The sequence below is a fragment of the Oncorhynchus nerka genome, linkage group LG14 (genome assembly GCF_034236695.1).
Source record: "Oncorhynchus nerka isolate Pitt River linkage group LG14, Oner_Uvic_2.0, whole genome shotgun sequence".
Taxonomy (NCBI): Eukaryota; Metazoa; Chordata; class Actinopteri; order Salmoniformes; family Salmonidae; genus Oncorhynchus; species Oncorhynchus nerka.
Window position 1 is genome coordinate 47,857,998 of NC_088409.1, and position 21,086 is coordinate 47,879,083.

At 45.5% G+C, this 21,086-nt stretch overlaps 1 protein-coding gene across 2 annotated transcripts in view; it reads left to right on the forward strand.

Annotated features, from left to right (window-relative positions):
- znf407 (zinc finger protein 407) overlaps nucleotides 1-21,086 on the forward strand; it is a 214,053-nt gene that overhangs the window by 128,330 nt on the left and 64,637 nt on the right. For both annotated transcript variants that reach the window (XM_065000139.1, XM_065000140.1), the window contains exons 5-8: nucleotides 1-104; nucleotides 6,916-6,999; nucleotides 9,971-10,091; nucleotides 18,605-18,783. The exon at nucleotides 1-104 is cut by the window's left edge and continues 63 nt beyond it. In XM_065000139.1, the coding sequence (XP_064856211.1) occupies nucleotides 1-104; nucleotides 6,916-6,999; nucleotides 9,971-10,091; nucleotides 18,605-18,783 (488 nt within the window). The remainder of the gene's footprint in view (nucleotides 105-6,915; nucleotides 7,000-9,970; nucleotides 10,092-18,604; nucleotides 18,784-21,086) is intronic.

Consider the following 21,086-nt stretch of genomic DNA (forward strand, 5'->3'; position numbering starts at 1 on the left):
GAAGCTGCATACGGGGGACAAGCCCCATAAGTGTGCCTGGCCTGCCTGCCACTACGCCTTCCTCACCCTGTCTGCCATGAAAGACCACTACAGGACACACACGGGTGAGCTGCAACACCCGCACATGTTGTCTAATGTGCTGCACACACACCTCATGTCACCTAGACACCCACACACATACCTCGTATACACACCTGTGATTGTCTAGTGTACACACCTCATGTCACCTAGACACCTACACATACCTCGTATACACACCTGTGATTGTCTAGTGTACACACCTCATGTCACCTAGACACCCACACACACCTCGTATACACACCTGTGATTGCCTAGTGTACACACCTGTGATTGTCTAGTGTACACACCTCATGTCACCTAGACACCCACACACACCTCGTATACACACCTGTGATTGTCTAGTGTACACACCTCATGTCACCTAGACACCCACACACACCTCGTATACACACCTGTGATTGCCTAGTGTACACACCTCATGTCACCTAGACACACAAACCGATACCTTCAGTTAATGACTACATGTCCATACAGGTGAGACACCTTCAGGATACCTACCTACAGTACAGACATGTACCGAGAGGAAGAATCCGTCAGAAATGAACAAAGTGCCTGTTTGGTGTGGCCAGACTGTTTGCCTTAGGTGTCAGTCCGTCAGTCAACCTGCTCCTTGACTCCCTTTTAAGTCAATGACAAAAGCTAGCGGACGTCAGGGCGGCAGGCGGGGGGCCTGGTCTCGGTATGACAGACTGAGTGAGCGCCAGCAGGAGAACAGTCCATCCGTCATGCGGGCCCCTCTCACAGTGGCAAGGCGCCGCCAACATAATTAGACCTTTTTATTTTCATTTGTTTCCCCGAGAACCGCCGTTCGCCGTCAGCCGGGGCCCGACCGTCACTCTGCTCCAAGCACCTAGGTGTCACTTGCTGCGACAGGGAGGGTAGGGGAAGAGGGAGGTGGAGAGAGGAGAGAGGGAGAGAATGAGATTGGCAGGCAGGCAGGGAGAGAGATGACTGAGAGAGAGAGAGACGACAGAGAGAGACAGAGAGAGAGAGAGAGAGACGACAGAGAGAGAGAGAGACGACAGAGAGAGAGAGAGACGACAGAGAGAGAGAGAGAGACAGAGAGAGAGAGACGACAGAGAGAGAGAGAGAGAGAGAGAGAGAGAGAGAGAGAGAGGCGACAGAGAGAGAGACGACAGAGAGAGAGAGAGAGAGACGACAGAGAGAGAGAGAGAGACGACAGAGAGAGAGAGAGACGACAGAGAGAGAGAGAGAGAGACGACAGAGAGAGAGAGACGACAGAGAGAGAGAGAGACGACAGAGAGAGAGAGACGACTGAGAGAAAGACGACAGAGAGAGAGAGAGAGAGACGACAGAGAGAGAGAGAGAGAGAGACGACAGAGAGAGAGAGACGACTGAGAGAGAGAGAGAGACGACTGAGAGAGAGAGAGACGACGAGAGAGAGAGAGAGAGACGACAGAGAGAGTGAGAGAGACGACAGAGAGGGAGAGAGACGACAGAGAGAGAGACGACAGAGAGAGACACGACAGAGAGAGAGAGACACGACAGAGAGAGAGAGACACGACAGAGAGAGAGAGAGAGACGACTGAGAGAGAGAGACGACTGAGAGAAAGACGACAGAGAGAGAGACGACAGAGAGAGAGAGAGACGACAGAGAGAGAAAAAGAGAGACGACAGAGAAATATATAACAGAGAAAGAGAGAGACGACAGAGAGAGAGAGAGAGAGAGAGATCACACAGAGAGAGAGAGAGAGAGAGACGACCGAGAGAGGAAGAAAGAGAGAGAGAGACGACTGAGAGAGACTCATGGCCCTGATTAGTGACACCCAGAATGCTAACTCAATTTTCAGCTCCATGATGCAACACTTCTATTAATGGGCAGACAGGGATGGGATGGGGGGTGTGACAGAGGCAGACGTTGCCGTATCATCGCAATCCCATTCCAGCACACTGGCGAGTTGACACACTCTAAAACATGATCGCCGTGTGTGAACTGTTTGAACGTTATAAATGGTCTCCTTCACAAGGGTCAGCTGCAATACTAATAAAATAAGTAGGAAACTAAAAGTTGAACTAATCACTCCCAGGTGACATGTGGCTGTAAGTAATTGGGGAGATCTTTGTTACGTGCCTGGGTCTGGGTTGTGTGTGTAGCGGGCGGGAAGAGGATAGATCGGACCACTGGTAAGGGGGTGTTGAGGAAAGTAGCGTGGGGCGACGTTTGAGTGTGTGTCAGCAGAGATACCCAAGATAATGTAGCGCCCAAGATAATGTAGCGCAACAATTAAGGTGTTTGAATTGTTGGCCCCTACGCTATTACGTGTAAAGCTGTTGTGCAAACAGTGTTTGAGATGTGTTACAGCACTAAACATGAAATGGAATTCTGTCTTTAAGTAGTGTATGTTCTCAGTCCTGTGGCATTTGAATCTCTATAAAAACACACACGTGTGCTGCTACCATTCATTTGACTGTGACTGTGGCAGAAGCAGTCATAGTGAGGGACGTCCTATTTTTCCTCTGTGTGTGAACAACTCGTGGGCCTGCAGTGATGTCTCTAACTGTATTCATTGTTCTGGGGCTGATTTGTGTGTTTTCTATGTTAATCACTCCCCTCACACCCCCAATGTCTGAGGAAGAGGAGGAGGATGGGGGGGTGTTAGGAGGAGGGGAGGTAGCGTCAGCCGCCAGGGTCATTTGTAACAGCTGATGAATGAGCGACTCAAATAAATAAATAAATCAAACATGTCCCAACCCGCCCCAGCCTTTTCCCCCAGCTCTTCCGCAGAGGGACCCCGGCAGTGCCGTTTGCCGCGACAGGGCCACAATTGATTTCCTCATTGCCTCAGTTTGTCGCTTAATCTGGCGATATGCTGATATATCTTCGTACTATGTCAATTAATTTCCCTGAGAAATGAGGCACAAAATGGCGAGCCACATCAATACAGCGGGCGGACTCTGTGTCGAAAAATTAAGCGGTAAAATGAATTGCCCTCCCAAACCGCAACCCTGCTAAAACATAACTAATGAGGGAGGCAATTATAGCTGCATGCAGACTCCTCCGGGGTTCTTTAAAACACAGATATAGGCATCGGGCGCCCAGACACACATATATGAAATCAAAATGTTCTTTATCAAATGCTTCGTAAACAACAGGTGTAGCTTAAAAATGAGATCCGGACGGGCCCTTCCCAAAAGTGTAGAGCTGGAGAAAATAGAGAAAGGAGTAATAACACATAATAGTAAACGTCATAAGAAATGCACCGTGAGTAACGATAACTTGGCTGTATACACGGGGGCATCAGGATCGATGTGCGGGGGTACGAGGTACTATCTGCAGTACATGTAGGAATAGAGTGACTAGGCAACAGGATGGATAATAAACAGTAGCAGTGTATGTGATTCAAAAACACACACCCACACTTCAAAAGTACTTTTTAATAAGTATTGCAATAAGTGGATTTATTTTGTTAAGGGTAGAGGGAGTGCCAGAAGAATGAGATCAAAGAATAGTTTTGGAGTGATAAAATGACGCAAAGTTCTATAAGCCCACACGAGAGATGAGCTTTAACCTGTGTGTGTGTGTGTGTGTGTGTGTGTGTGTGTGTGTGTGTGTGTGTGTGTGTGTGTGTGTGTGTGTGTGTGAGATCTGGGGTACGTTTTGTGTGTGTGTCCGTGCTTTTGTCTGATCTGCGTTATGTTCCGTGTGCGTCTCCGTGAGCGAGTTGTGATTGTGTGTGTGTGTAGGGGCCCTGTGCTCAGTATCTTTAGCCTGCTGGAACCCCTGGTGTTGACAAGGACCCGCCACTGCCCTGTCCCCCACCAACCCCGTCCTCCCCTCGGCCCTCAGAGGGCTCACCGCCATCGAACAGCAGATGAAAAGCACACGTAATTTATCGCCAGCGTTTCCTCCTCAAGAATAATTGTGGCGACCGCGACTGGGCGCGGGAATCGATGGCTATGGATTTTTCCGTGGTGGGGTCTTGTAGCATGGGGCATAATGAGAGATGGAAGGGCGACGGGTGGAATCGGGGGGTGATGGGGGGGGAGAAGGGAACGAGGGGTCTGTTTTTCTGATAGGAACTGAGGAGGAGGCAGACCTAACGCTCCCCTAACAGTCTGCTAACGTTCCCCCTAACATTCCCCTAACGTTGCCCTGAAGGTTTCAATGCCGACAAGGAGAAAGAGAAGAAGGGCAATTTTAAAAGCCCAGGGATTTTATAATTCCAGAATGAACAAATAGGAATCTTCTTTAAGACCTATTTAAGACTGGTGGATTTCTCTTCTTAAGTGGCACTGCGTTAGAACACTCCTCACAGTCGAGTGGCTTTAAATGGGAGTAATACGAGGCTCTCTCTCTCTCTCTCTCTCTCTCTCAATGTTGTTATTTCTCTCTCTCTCTCTCTCTCTCTCTCTCTCTCTCTCTCTCTCTCTCTCTCTCTCTCTCTCTCTCGCTCTCTCTCTGTGGATTCAATAAAAGCTGTTATCCGAAGTGAAAAACACTACTTCCCCTCTGCGTGAAGTTGTCACCTCGATGCATTAGCAATGCACAGCGAGAGTTCAAACTTTGGGATTGAGATGAACAGTTGCGTGACAGTGATAGTGTGTGCGTGTGTGTGCGCACGCGTGCGTGCTTGTGCTCTTGTGTGCATGGGTTCATGCACATGCTGCATGTGTCCGTGTGTGTGTCTGTCTGCGTGTGCATGCATACCTGTGTGTGTGTGTGTGTGTGTGTGTGTGTGTGTGTGTGTGTGTGTGTGTGTGTGTGTGTGTGTGTGTGTGTGTGTGTGTGTGTGTGTGTGTGTGTGTGTGTGTGTGTGTGTGTGTTGGTGTGTGTGTGTGTGTTGGTGTCTGTGTGTGTGCGTGCTACTGTACCCACATTAAAAATGTATATTTTGTGGACATTACTGTAGTATTTACTACAGTGTTTTTTTGTGAATAATACTGCAGAATTTACTAGAGTATTCTACAGCATACGGCAACATCATATAGCAAGTACTACACATGATTGAGGGAAACTACAGTGTGTAGTATAGTATTCTACAGTGTATAGTTTACGACAGAACTCTATAGTAAGTACTGTAGTATTCCTCAGCAAACTGTAGTATTTGTCTTTCATGTGGGCAGCTACAGCATGTGCCTTGTGTCCTGGAGGCAGACAGGCCAGAGCTCTGCCGTCTAATCAGAGCCGTTTCCTGCTGAAGCGAGCTGGTGTAATTAGCAATGGGCAGCAACAGGTTAGCACTGAGGCACAGCACCATACTAAAGCCTCTGTCATATAATCACTGTTATTAACACCTGTAGGTCTATGTCCGTAGATCACAATGTCTACTTAGCTAAAGGAAATGGGATGTTTTGTCACGTACACCGGATAGGTGCAGCCGTAGTAGTACGGCGACCCTGGAGCAAATTGGAGGTTAAGTGCCTTGCTCGTGGACACATCGACAGATTTTTCACCTTGACGGCTCGGGTATTTGAACGAGCAAACGTTTGGCTACCGGCCCAACGCTCTAACCGCTAGGCTACCTGTCGCCCAACATAAGGAATTGTTTTAAGATGGTTGTAAAATGTATCATTTAGCCATTTCATTTCGATTTTTAGGTACAATTGTAGGTACAAGAAAAAAAGATATATAAAAAATGATTTGATAAAACGTTGAATTTGGAATTTACTGCTAAAGCCCATAGAAACACATTGAATAATACATATATTAGTACATGGCAAAACAGAGGGTCCAAAAATGTATCATAAGGGATGTGGTTTGAAGTGTCTGTCCTGTATCTGAGAGATATAAGATGTTTGGTCACATTATTAGTGGCACATTTTACCCCTATGCGCTTTTTGCCATTTCTACAGCCCGATACTGGGTTACCTTCAGATGACTCTCCTGAAGCTTGTGTGCGGTCGTAGAGCAGAACAACCAACACCTTCAAAAGGAAAGTCTCCTCTTTTGATATTCGTGGCATATTAGTTCTAACGGTTCGGTCTGGACGGTCGGTTTTGTGAGAAGACCTCTTTGAAATGAGGACGTCCGCGACAGGGGGTTCAGACAACTGCCGTAAAGCTTGTTGATGTCGTAGAGCCAAACAACCAACACTGTTATAAACATCCGTTATACTGGGTATAGACCATCACCTGGGTCCTGTTCAATAGAGAGGAAACATTTTGAAATATAAAAGGGGGGGGGGGGGGGTACGTTCTGAACTGGACGACATGTTTTGTCGTCCAGTTGCCAAACGTTTTGCATGTCGCGCAAATAAATACTCATACTGATGATCCAGTGTCCTCAGAGTCATGTTTGTGTTGCAATCAGCCTGCCTTACACCCCCCCTCCGCCCCATCCTCCTCCTGCTGTGTCTGTGTTGAGAGACAGAGCGCGTGAGCCATCAGGCTGTTAATGACAGTGCCAGATGCAGGGGAAGAGGGAGGGAGAGAGAGGAGGCACACTTGCGCAGTAAAAAACCCGCTGGAGTGATCAGCTCAGCCCCATCTGGAAGGCATCGGCCAGAAATGAAGTTGTACAAAACCATCCCATTGATAATAAAGCTAATTTTTATGGCTCTGACAAGTATGTAATTATGTTCAGCGGTGCTTTTCAGATTTTATCACAGTCAATAAACCACACTGGCAATTTCCGTCCCATTTGACATATTTACACGGATACATTTGATTGGAGGAATTAGTTAACTGTGAGAGCCTTGATGGATATACACTAGTGATCTGTGACTTTTCCCTCCGCTTTCATCTGTTAATGAACACCCCCCCCCCCTCTCTCTCTCTCTCTCTCTCTCTCTGTGTCGATGATGTTGTCCCTACTCCTTCTTCCTCTGTTGACTCTGTAATGTTCTCTGACCCCCTCATTCCTGCCCCCTACAGGAGAGAAGTCCTTCCTGTGTGATCTCTGTGGTTTTGCGGGTGGCACGCGACACGCCCTCACCAAACACCGCCGCCAACACACAGGTAAGCCGCACGACCCTAGAGCTGCACACATCTAGCGTCTGACACACAGGCACACGCACACACACAAACACACACACACACACACACACACACACACACACACACGGTCATCATTGCTGCTACTATTTATTATTATTCATCTAAGCTGCTCAACCATGTCACTATTATTTCTGACACACACACACAGTCTGACATGTTTGCTGTCAGTGATAGACATGTGTAGCAGTATGGCTGACTGAATCTGAGATTTTTAATTTAGGTTATCATTTCACCATGTCATTCTATCGCTTAGGAAAATTGCGTTTTTCAGATAGGCCGTCAATAACAAGTGCTTTTTGGATATTGGGAAAGTGAAACAAATCCTGTTAACCGTTCGCCTGGCAGGCGCCCAAGGATCAAGCGCCCCGTTATAAATATTCATTTAGATATTAATATTTTTATTTTTATTTTTGCTGTCGCATTTTGACAGTCATTTACATTTACCCACAATGCTCTTACTTTTTGTCCTCTCTTGTCCCCTGTTGTCAAGTGTCAATTCCAATAAATACACCTCGACAATCTATTGTCGGACACACTGTCCGGACTACAGGTGTAATCAGTGAGTGTGTCTCTCTTTTTCAGGTCAGACCTGGGTTCAAATACGATTTGAAGTCCTTGAAATGCTTTAGATGACTGAGTCTCAACTGTTTTTGCCTCGGGACCCAAATTTAACCAGGTTGTGTCAGTCGTGACCCAATATCTGCACGGCAGAAAATAATCGTCAAAATACGATCTGTAAAAAAATTGTTTTTAAATGGTATGTTGTTAGTGAACGTAGCAAATAAATGACAAGGGAACAACATTCCCCGTTCTTTCATTGACAATAATAACAATTCTCCCATATTCTTGATGAAGAATGTTAATAAATTCACTAGTTTGAGAGCACAAAATCAACCCCAAAATAACGCTGCTAATAGCCCTATGTTGAAAATACTGTGATTGAAGAAAAAAACATTTTTGCTCAGACACCCGTGACCCGTTGACAATCGCTGCTTTAGGTGGCCTTGATTAAGCTTCCCTGGCACAATTTAATCATTAGAATAGTCACAAAATTGCAAACCCTGCTAACCAGGCAGGATCAAGCAAATTCTCAAAAGTATTTGAAAGATTTCAACCACTTTCCTACTAGCACTGACTTTGCTTATTAAGGGGCTATGACTTTGCATGTTAAGGGGCTATGACTGTGATATGTTGTGGTCTCATCTAGCTACAGTGGAGCAAAAAAGTATTTAGTCAGCCACCAATTGTGCAAGTTCTCCCACTTAAAAAGATGAGAGAGGCCTGTAATTTTCATCATAGGTACACTTCAACTATGACAGACAAAATGAGAGAAAAAAATCCAGAAAATCACGTTGTAGGATTTTTAATGAATTTATTTGCAAATTATGGTGGAAAATAAGTATTTGGTCAATAACAAAAGTTTATCTCAATACTTTGTTATATACCCTTTGTTAGCAATGACAGAGGTCAAACGTTTTCTGTAAGTCTTCACAAGGTTTTCACACACTGTTGCTGGTATTTTGGCCCATTCCTCCATGCAGATCTCCTCTAGAGCAGTGATGTTTTGGGGCTGTTGCTGGGCAACACAGACTTTCAACTCCCTCCAAAGATGTTCTATGGGGTTGAGATCTAGAGACTGGCTAGGCCACTCCAGGACCTTGAAATGCTTCTTACGAAGCCACTCCTTCGTTGCCCGGGCAGTGTGTTTGGGATCATTGTCATGCTGAAAGACCCAGACACGTTTCATCTTCAATGCCCTTGCTGATGGAATCTCACGATACATGGCCCCATTCATTCTTTCCTTTACACGGATCAGTCGTCCTGGTCCCTTTGCAGAAAAACAGCCCAAAAACATGATGTTTCCACCCCCATGCTTCACAGTAGGTATGGTGTTCTTTGGATGCAACTCAGCATTCTTTGTCCTCCAAACACGACGAGTTGAGTTTTTACCAAAAGGTTATATTTTGGTTTCATCTGACCATATGACATTCTCCCAATCTTCTTCTGGATCATCCGAATGCTCTCTAGCAAACTTCAGACGGGCCTGGACATGTACTGGCTTAAGCAGGGGGACACGTCTGGCACTGCAGGATTTGAGTCCCTGGCGGCGTAGTGTGTTACTGATGGTAGGCTTTGTTACTTTGGTCCCAGCTCTCTGCAGGTCATTCACTATGTCCCCCCGTGTGGTTCTGGGATTTTTGCTGCGTGGAGCCCCAGATCGAGGGAGATTATCAGTGGTCTTGTATGTCTTCCATTTCCTAATAATTGCTCCCACAGTTGATTTCTTCAAACCAAGCTGCTTACCTATTGCAGATTCAGTCTTCCCAGCCTGGTGCAGGTCTACAATTTTGTTTCTGGTGTCCTTTCACAGCTCTTTGGTCTTGGCCATAGTGGAGTTTGGAGTGTGACTGTTTGAGGTTGTGGACAGGTGTCTTTTATACTGATAACAAGTTCAAACAGGTGCCATTAATACAGGTAACGAGTGGAGGACAGAGGAGCCTCTTAAAGAAGTTGTTACAGGTCTGTGAGAGCCAGAAATCTTGCTTGTTTGTAGGTGACCAAATACTTATTTTCCACCATAATTTGCCACCAAAATTCATTAAAAATCCTACAATGTGATTTTCTGGATTTTTTTTCTCATTTTGTCTGTCATAGATGAAGTGTACCTATGATGAATATTACAGGCCTCTCTCATCTTTTAAAGTGGGAGAACTTGCACAATTGGTGGCTGACTAAATACTTTTTTGCCACACTGTATGTTAAGATGAATGGGCTTATGTACGTAAGTGATTCATATGTCAAATGCAAATGTCTGTGTTAGAGGGAACTTCTGCTTGAGATGGACAGTGATTCTGTGTCTCTCTGTCCGTCTGTCCGTCTTTCTATCCACCCGTCCTCATCTTCTCTGTCTGTCTCTCTGTCCGTCCCCCAGGAGAACGGCCTTTCAAGTGTCAGCTGTGCGGCTTCGCCTCCACCACCCAGTCCCACTTGACCCGCCACAAGCGGGTGCACACAGGGGAGAAGCCCTACCGATGCCCCTGGTGCGACTACAGGTACCGGCTCATTGGGCTCGCCCACGCATGGATGGATAGATGGCAGAGGTTGATGGCAGGGGTTGATGTGCAGGAGGACTGGGGGTTTAATCACACAAGCATGCGCACACACACACACAGGTCGGATCTCCCACAGGCTTCATCATCTCATCTCATCACTCTGCAATCATCAGCAGGCTACAGCAGCCAGCCACGGGCAGGTCTCTGTCATTAAAACACCATCACAGACCATCAGTAATTACACAGGAAATTGTCGGTGAAATTGGAAAAACTTTTGGCCACGTTGCACTTCTCCATCTCGCTTCTCTTCCTCTTCTTCATCCTCTTCCTCCCCCTCTCAGGTGTGGTGGAAGTGTGAAAGGAATGCTCCTGGCATTGGTTTTAGAGAAACCAAAATGACATGCACAGGCTGTTTGTTGTGGTTTGCTCTATAAGGATCTGTACGGCTGTTTGCTGTGGTTTGCTCTATAAGGATCTGTAAGGCTGTTTGTTGTGGTTTGCTCTATAAGGATCTGTACGGCTGTTTGCTGTGGTTTGCTCTATAAGGATCTGTACGGCTGTTTGTTGTGGTTTGCTCTATAAGGATCTGTACGGCTGTTTGCTGTGGTTTTCTCTATAAGGATCCGTAAGGCTGTTTGTTGTGGTTTGCTCTATAAGGATCCGTAAGGCTGTTTGCTGTGGTTTGCTCTATAAGGATCTGTACGGCTGTTTGTTGTGGTTTGCTCTATAAGGATCTGTACGGCTGTTTGTTGTGGTTTGCTCTATAAGGATCTGTACGCCTGTTTGTTGTGGTTTGCTCTATAAGGATCTGTACGGCTGTTTGTTGTGGTTTGCTCTATAATGATCTGTACGGCTGTTTGCTGTGGTTTGCTCTATAATGATCTGTACGGCTGTTTGCTGTGGTTTGCTCTATAAGGATCTGTACGGCTGTTTGCTGTGGTTTGCTCTATAATGATCTGTACGGCTGTTTGCTGTGGTTTGCTCTATAAGGATCTGTACGGCTGTTTGTTGTGGTTTGGTCTATAAGGATCTGTACGGCTGTTTGCTGTGGTTTGCTCTATAATGATCTGTACGGCTGTTTGCTGTGGTTTGCTCTATATAAGGATCTGTACTGCTGTTTGCTGTGGTTTTCTCTTTTAGGATATGTAAGGCTGTTTGTTGTGGTTTGCTCTATAAGGATCTGCACGGCTGTTTGTTGTGGTTTGCTCTATAAGGATATGTAAGGCTGTTTGTTGTGGTTTGCTCTATAGGGATCTGTACGGCTGTTTGTTGTGGTTTGCTCTATAAGGATCTGTACGGCTGTTTGTTGTGGTTTGCTCTATAAGGATCTGTACGGCTGTTTGTTGTGGTTTGCTCTATAAGGATCCGTAAGGCTGTTTGCTGTGGTTTGCTCTATAAGGATATGTAAGGCTGTTTGTTGTGGTTTGCTCTATAAGGATCTGCACGGCTGTTTGTTGTGGTTTGCTCTATAAGGATATGTAAGGCTGTTTGTTGTGGTTTGCTCTATAGGGATCTGTACGGCTGTTTGTTGTGGTTTGCTCTATAAGGATCTGTACGGCTGTTTGTTGTGGTTTGCTCTATAAGGATCTGTACGGCTGTTTGTTGTGGTTTGCTCTATAAGGATCTGTACGTCTGTTTGCTGTGGTTTGCTCTATAATGATCTGTACGGCTGTTTGCTGTGGTTTGCTCTATAAGGATCTGTACGTCTGTTTGCTGTGGTTTGCTCTATAATGATCTGTACAGCTGTTTGCTGTGGTTTGCTCTATAATGATCTGTAATGCTGTTTGCTGTGATTTGCTCTTTTAGGATATTCAAGGCTGTTTGTTGTGGTTTGCTCTATAATGATCTGTACGGCTGTTTGCTGTGGTTTGCTCTATAAGGATCTGTACTGCTGTTTGTTGTGGTTTGCTCTATAAGGATCTGTACTGCTGTTTGCTGTGGTTTGCTCTATAAGGATCTGTACGGCTGTTTGCTGTGGTTTGCTCTATAATGATCTGTAAGGCTGTTTGCTGTGGTTTGCTCTATAAGGATCTGTACTGCTGTTTGTTGTGGTTTGCTCTATAAGGATCTGTACTGCTGTTTGCTGTGGTTTGCTCTATAAGGATCTGTACGGCTGTTTGCTGTGGTTTGCTCTATAAGGACCTGTAAGGCTGTTTGTTGTGGTTGCTCTATAAGGATCTGTAAGGCTGTTTGCTGTGGTTTGCTCTATAAGGATCTGTACGGCTGTTTGTTGTGGTTTGCTCTATAAGGATATGTAAGGCTGTTTGCTGTGGTTTGCTTTATAATGATCTGTACGGCTGTTTGCTGTGGTTTGCTCTATAATGATCTGTACGGCTGTTTGCTGTTATTTGCTCTTTTAGGATATGCAAGGCTGTTTGTTGTGGTTTGCTCTATAATGATCTGTACGGCTGTTTGCTGTGGTTTGCTCTATAATGATCTGTACGGCTGTTTGCTGTGGTTTGCTCTATAAGGATCTGTACGGCTGTTTGTTGTGGTTTGCTCTATAAGGATCTGTATGGCTGTTTGCTGTGGTTTGCTCTATAATGATCTGTACGGCTGTTTGCTGTGGTTTTCTCTTTTAGGATATGTAAGGCTGTTTGTTGTGGTTTGCTCTATAAGGATCTGTACGGCTGTTTGTTGTGGTTTGCTCTATAAGGATCCGTAAGGCTGTTTGCTGTGGTTTGCTCTATAAGGATATGTAAGGCTGTTTGTTGTGGTTTGCTCTATAAGGATCTGCACGGCTGTTTGTTGTGGTTTGCTCTATAAGGATATGTAAAGGCTGTTTGTTGTGGTTTGCTCTATAGGGATCTGTACGGCTGTTTGTTGTGGTTTGCTCTATAAGGATCTGTACTGCTGTTTGTTGTGGTTTGCTCTATAAGGATCTGTACGGCTGTTTGCTGTGGTTTGCTCTATAAGGATCTGTACGGCTGTTTGCTGTGGTTTGCTCTATAATGATCTGTACGGCTGTTTGCTGTGGTTTGCTCTATAAGGATCTGTACGGCTGTTTGCTGTGGTTTGCTCTATACGGAGCTGTAAAGCTGTTTGTTGTGGTTTGCTCTATAAGGACATGTAAGGCTGTTTGTTGTGGTTGCTCTATAAGGATATGTAAGGCTGTTTGCTGTGGTTTGCTCTATAATGATCTGTACGGCTGTTTGCTGTGGTTTGCTCTATAATGATCTGTACGGCTGTTTGCTGTGGTTTGCTCTATAAGGATCTGTACGGCTGTTTGCTGTGGTTTGCTCTATAATGATCTGTAAGGCTGTTTGCTGTGGTTTGCTCTATAATGATCTGTACGGCTGTTTGCTGTGGTTTGCTCTATAAGGATATGTAAGGCTGTTTGAATTGGAATGAACTCTTCATATACTTGTCTGCAAAACAGAAGAAAAACTCAAATAAAACTGAGATGTTCCAATCTAGGTTCATATCTTTAAGAACATCAGAGGGAGAAATACCCCCCCCCCCCCCCAAAAGCTCAATATTCCTAAACATTAATGGGACCACAATACCAATTGCCATTCTTTGTTGTTTACCATAGCTTAGAATCACTTTGGCTACAAGTTACTCTACCATGGTGAAGCTTGTCTTCTTCAGAAAGGCAATGGTTTAGCATGTGAGGTGTCATATCATATTTCACTTATTCATACCTATTTTTGCACTCAATTCACATTCTATTTATCAAGGATGAGTAGTATTTGACGTTTAAAAGCACTGTGGGGAGGCGACAGAGGGAACCAGATCAACTGCTCCTCTAGCTGATACCAAATGATTGTTACAGATTGTGGCAAATGAAACAGCAAATTAGAAGACCAATTAACATTTTTGGTTTGGCCCCCGGGGGTACGGATGGCAGAGGGAGGGGCTGGAGAGGGTAGCAGCTCGCAACCCCTGCTGGGCTCCTAATGTGTGTAGGAGGAATTGAACACGGGCACCAGGCAGTCACGAGGGCCCTAACTCTGTGCTCCGCTCTTCCACCCTGAATACATTTGTAAACCTCCAATGGCTCAACTGCTCAATGACGTTACACAAATAAGGATGCGCTAGTCAAGGCACTGTCAACATTCGACCGTGAACAAGATATCTCATGATATATAGAATTTGATATACCATTATAACGCTTACTTGTTTTGTTACTTGTAATTATATTATATTTATCATTATATTTGAATTTATTTACTATACTGAACAAAAATATAAACAATTTCAATTTTTTTTACTGAGTGACAGTTCATAAAAGGAAATCAGTCATTTGAAATAAATTCATTAGGCCCTAATCTATGGATTTTAGATGACTAGGCAGGGGTGCAGCGATGGGTGGGCCTCGGAGGGTATAGGCCCACCCACTTGGGAGCCAGGCCCGCCAACTGGGGAGCCAAGCCCAGCCAATCAGAATGAGTTAACATTCAATTATCTGGCAAGAGCTCTTGTGGACATTCCTGCAGGCAGCATGCCAACTGCACACTCCCTCAAAACTTGAGACATCTGTGGCACTGTGTTGTGTGAGAAAACTGCACAGAGGGGCCTTTTATTGTCCCCAGCACAAGGTGCACCTGTGTAATAATCATGCTGGTCAGTCAGCTTCTTGATATGACACACCTGTCAGGGGATAGGAGAAATGCTCCCTAACAGGGATGTAAAGAAATTTGTGCACAACATTTGAGAGAAATCAGCTTTTTGTGTGTATGGAACATTTCTAGGATCTTTTATTTCAGCTCATGAAACATGGGACCAACACTTTACACGCTGTGTTTATATTTTCGTTCAGTGTATATTGTGTATCTCATATTGGTATAAAATAGTAGATGTGTCGCTGACACCTATGAAATCCTCCAATGCAACTTCTTTACCTTATCCTCAAATGAATGTATTATTGACAGTTCAAAAAATTATGGTTGGAAGATGCAGGTCATTACTGTCAGATATTATCAATGGTCATATTTCCAAGGGATAACTGGCATATACGTTCTCAAAGGCTATTTTACAATGATATACCTGTTGTTGCAGTCCAAACCTCATGCCACACCACATTATGGCTATTGTTCTCAATGAAGAGACACTCATTACAGCATCATGACTGCCATAACTGATATCCTCCCTTTAATACATGTCTATCAGCATCTTCTGTATGCATATTCTCAATCTGCCTGCCTGTGAAAATAGCTACTTTGAGCTAATTCGAGGTAGCGCTAACTTTGAGGACCCGCCGCACGGCTGGCGGGGGATGTCGCGGGGCCGGTGACCCTGTGAAGTGTTGGGAGAGGCGGAGAGCAAGGTGTCTCTTTGCCGTCGCAGATACCGACCTCCATCCTTAAAACACAAAGACGCACATTTAAATCCGCCGCTAACAAACAGCCTCAATTACTAGCCTCATTACCAATGCAGTCGTCGAACGAGGAAAATATGGAAATGTATTAGATTTTTTTTTTTAAAGACGCAACGAATCGCGACGATATCTAGGCAGTGGGGTTGATTCCCATGTCGAGTCGCTGTGCTCACCGACGTGGAGAATGTTGAAACGCGGCTGTTGGACTAATTAATATTGGCTATCGTAGGAGGACTGTGTGGGCCTTTCTCTTAGCCTGACACCTGCTGACTCCTAAACGCACATTATGCTGTTTTAATATGACAGTTATGCCATTACCATATCTGAGAGATAGAAGCGCTCCCCCGGGATCCCACCCTCACACTGTTCTTTAGAACCTTTTCATATCGGACTCTGAATGGATGTATTTATTCCACTGGCCTGGAATAAGAAATCAGTTCATTTGTCTTGAATATAAATTATTTACTTTTTTTTTTTTTTTTACTTAAAAAAAAAAAGATTTATGATTAATCTTATTCTTTTCCTGACTGTGACAGAGGACTTCTGTGTCTGAAAGAAAGTTTTGAAATAACTTTTAAGTGGTCGAGGAAAATTCTAAATTTAATTTTTGTGGGATAGTTACTTGTTGGATGGTATTTATTGCTACTGTTTGTGTGCTTTACTCATGTTAGGTTGGCTGATACACCATGATTTTTAAAGTTATTGAAAATGTTTATTTGCTTTATTTGTGATATTGATATGATTAGGCTTAGGCCTTCTTATTATGAGCAAATACCAGTTGCGGAGTCTTGGTCTGTAAAAACGAGGAGGCCCATCCTGTAAAAACGAGGAGGCCCATCCTGTAAAAACGAGGAGGCCCATCCTGTAAAAACGAGGAGGCCCATCCTGTAAAAACGAGGAGGCCCATCCTGTAAAAAATAACTGTCCCATTCCTGGAACTCTAAGGAGAACACCTCACATTTTACCCTACCCAACGCAAATCGCTTCATGGAGGGACATTTTCACCATTCACCAGCAGGTGTTCTGATGTGTTTATGTGTGAAACGCAAAAAGGGGCGGGTCCTCTGCATAGTTTTGAGGACATATTAAGTCCTGTAAAGGAAATGGAGCCAGGGCAGGACTACTAAGGCCCTTGATGGAGAGAGGTGTCTTGGGGGGGAGGTGGAAAACAAATTTCTATCCTTGCTTGGCGTGAGCTATGGTACCGTGAAGCTTTATTGTCCCAGCCGAGGTGATAAGGGAGAGTAATTGCATATTATACTGTCCGAGAATGTCAGCCCGAGACCAAGCACGAGTGCCTCATCCATCACGCATGATGCTGTGTGTGCGCGTGCGTGTGAAAGTGCCGCAGCTCCTGCACGTGCTTACATGATGTGGTGGGCGTTGGATCTATTGGTGGGGGTTATGTATGTCGGTGTGTGTGAGTGCTGTATGTGAGCATGTATTTGAACATGTGTGTGTGTCCTCAGCCCCAGTCCAGGCCTGTGTACATAGTGTCCTAGGGCAGGTTTAGATCGGGCCTGAGACCAGTTTAAGCAGCATAATCAGGGGGACTCTGACTCCCTGAGCTGATGACATTACAGCCAGCACCCAGCATTACCTTACTGCATGACTACTGCCTGCAGCCCCACAGCCCTGCATGTCTACACCACGTCAATACTACACACCTACAACGCTACACTGGTCCTGTATGGCTCAGCTGGTGCTAGTAACACCAAGTCGTAAGTTCAATTCCCACATAGATTGTACACATAGTTAAAAATGTAGGTATTTACTGCACTGTAAGTCACTTAGAATACATTTCTAAGTGGTGTAAAATACCAGTACACTACTACACCGCTTTACCTCGCTACACTACTATACCACTTTACCTTGCTACACTACTATACCACTTTACCTCGCTACACTACTACACCGCTTTACCTCGCTACGGTACTATACCACTTTACCTCGCTACGGTACTATACCACTTTACCTCGCTACACTACTACACCGCTTTACCTCGCTACACTACTATACCACTTTACCTCGCTACACTACTATACCACTTTACCTTGCTACACTACTATACCACTTTACCTCGCTACACTACTACACCGCTTTACCTCGCTACGGTACTATACCACTTTACCTCGCTATGCTACTACACCACTTTACCTCGCTACGGTACTACACCACTTTACCTCGCTACACTACTACACCACTTTACCTCGCTACACTACTACACCGCTTTACCTCGCTACACTACTACACCACTTTACCTCGCTACACTACTACACCACTTTACCTCGCTACACTACTTCACCACTTTACCTCACGACACTACTATACCACTTTACCTCACGACACTACTATACCACTTTACCACGCTACACTACTATGCCACTTTACATCACAATACTACTATACCACTTTACCTTTCTACACTACTACACCACTTTACTTTGCTACACTACTATACCACTTTACCTCGCTACACCACTACACCTACTGTAGCACAGCCACAGGAGACACATGGGCATCATCCACAGGCATTGGCTTTGAGAGGGGTAGTATTTTCTGTTACTTTTAGTTGAGCGCCATTTTTAAAAACCTCAGCCCCCAGAATCACATCTAGTAGCAGGCCAGTGGATACGAGATTTGGTTCAGGGTTCCCGAGGTTACAAACACGGTAGACCTCATCAAAATATGTTGTAAAAATGTTGTTTTTAAACTTTCACCCTGTTGCAGGAGTGTCATACCCACATAGTGAAATGTCTGTAACATGCAAGAGGAACCAAGGGCTGTGTGGAAACAAGTGTGCATCTACAGCGTGTCAATGTATCTCACAAATTGTAGAACTGTCTATCATTGTTTATCACTTTGCTCACCCCACCCCCAGTTTTTGATTGTGTGTGTGTTGCATCGTCACAGGGGGCTTTAAGAGTCTCTCCAAAAAGGTATACTCCTTAAACATGCTCCCTCAGCCCCACCACTAAATTGTTTGAGTTCAATCCACTTGATTCATTTGGTTAGTGTCATTAGAACAAAACCAAACTGTCAGTACAGTAAACCCTCCAAGGGGAGCGTCTATTGTTTGGGGATTTTCTTCTTCTCCTTCCTGCCTTTTTTTTTTACTCTTCATTTCATCTTTTTATCTTCTAATTGAAGGAATTATTTCTTCTTTAATCACTATCTGTTCATCTCCCAACAGATCCAACTGTGCGGAGAACATCCGAAAGCACATCCTGCACACGGGGAAGCACGAGGGAGTGAAGATGTACAACTGCCCCAAGTGTGACTACGGCACCAACGGCCCCATGGACTTCAGGAACCATCTGAAGGAGCATCACCCCGACATCGAGAACCCTGACCTGGCTTACCTGCACGCAGGTAGGATTACCCCTATCTACACGCACACACGGGTGAACTCGCATAAACACTCAAGCGAGTGAACATACAAACAAACACACACTGATCTTCACTCTGACACTCTCCTCTGGGTAACAGCTCCTCTGACACCTCGCTCGCTCTCTCCCCCTCTCTCTCTCTCTCCTGCTCCTTCCCTCCACCTCCTCCTTCTCTTCTTCCCCTCCTCCTTCCCTCCACCTTCTCCTCTACCCCTTCCCCCATCCTCTTCCTCCTTTTTCTCATCCTCCTCCTTCCCTCCTCTAACCCCCCTCCTCCTCATCCTCTTCCTCCTTTTTCTCATCCTCCTCCTTCCCTCCTCTAACCCCCCCTCCTCATCCTCTATTGGATATATCCTTTATATTGAGTGTTCTCACTGTGTCCTTGAAGGCCCCAAATCCAATCTAGAGAGTGAATGTCCTTCTCTGGAAACCGAAAGGACACCTTTTATCCCATTATCCCTCTGACCTGGTGCCCTCTGGATAGTAAAACATGTGGTAGCTAGCCACTCCAGTCCAAGGCTGCGTCCCAAATGGTGCCCTGTTCCCTATTTCCTGCACTCCTTTTGACCAGGGTCCATAGGGCTCTGGAAAAAAGCAGTGCCCAGGACACAGACCAGGACAGACGTTGGCCAGGGGAGGATACCATTACTAGGGTGGGGAGACATGACCATAGAGCATGGAGAAGGAAACACTGTTGCTTTAGTTCTTTCGTTTCTATGGAGACAGGATGGGTCTGTGTTTTGTCTCTGTGTGCTGAATCTGCTGACTGTTCACCGGCCTTCCTTTGCCTTCCACAGAGTTAGGGTTGGCAAAATACCTGCTTCTTATTCCCTTACACTCTGGCTCCCTCCCCTAGACACCCTTACCCCCCCCCCCCCCCCCCCCCACACGCACACACACACACTACCCCACACCCACATACCCCCTCCCCTCACACCTACAGAAGGTTGAAAGAAGGTATGTTTGTGTTTAAAGTGCTCTTGTGGGGCTCTCTGAAAAAGGGAAGCAATGTTTTATCCGAGTCGACAGAACGAGACCAAAAGAAAGGAGAGCGAGGGGGAAAAAAAAAAGATGAAGAAGGTAGATGTTGAATTAACCTGCTTGTGATTGCTCTCTGTCAGGATGGCACTGAGGCTGGCAGGGAGAGGCAAATCGTCTGTGTTGGCCCTTCCTGCCGTTTTCCCTTTGAAAGACACAGATCAAACACAGGCTCTCTCTCTCCTCTCCTCTCTTTCTCCTCCGTAGCCCCAGTCACGGGCCCCTCACAGCCGCAGTTGATTGACACTCGGACGTCTGCGGCGCTCTTCTCGGTGCCGTCTCTGCCTCTTTTTTTTCCCTTCTCTCCACCCTTTCTTTATTCAACGCCGTCGCACTTCGAATTAAAGCCCTTCTCAAGGATGAAAAGAGAGGTCCTCTGCAAACGGAGGAGGGAGAGAGGGAGGAAGAGAGGAGGGAATTAGAACCAGCCAGAGATGATGGAGGGAAATTATGATTAGAAAAAATATGAAAGAAACCAGGAGAATATGGTGGTGGGGAGGGTGGTGGGGGGCGGGTGGGTGTTGCTGATCGGGCAATTTTTTAAATAAAATGGTAATGACAATTGTTCTTCCTCGTGAGATGGACACAGAGATAGGGCGCAGGGAAGTGGCGGTGCTTCTGAGATGTGCACTGTGATATCACAAGGCTCGCGGTGGTGATAGAGCTGCAGGTGCAGTACCATACCTTTAGAGTTAAACAGAGCACCTGCAGAATTGTTCTTGTTAAATGGGTTAGCCGAGCTTCCTCTGGGGCCTCGTTTCACCACGGAAGGTCTAGTACAGAGTCGTTGCTGACTGGGCTGGCTAGATGTTCATCCAAAATGGTGCCCTACTCCCTACACAGTACACTGCTTTTCACCAGAGCCTCATGGCCTAGTGCACTAAATAGAGAATAGGTTGCCATTTTCAGATGCACCCTCGGTTAGAGGGCACTCAGGGTATATAAACAGCGACCTGTCCCATCCCATATACCTAGCAGTGGCGTAACATAATGCCCTTTCATACCCACACAGGTCATAAGTCATCATTAGCATTGTTAGAGCGTCTTCATCCCACTGTTTAATTGTAAAAAATCTTCCCAATTTTGGACTTAGGTTATAATTGCGCGTCTTAAGGGCATAGTAATCAAATGGCTCATAATGATGTGTCTGGATGTGCTACTTAGTGTCCGGCTCCAGCACGTCTTCAAGGCATTGTTCCTAGTTAGTGCAGTTTCTATTTGCCCTAATAATAGAAGATCGATGACTAC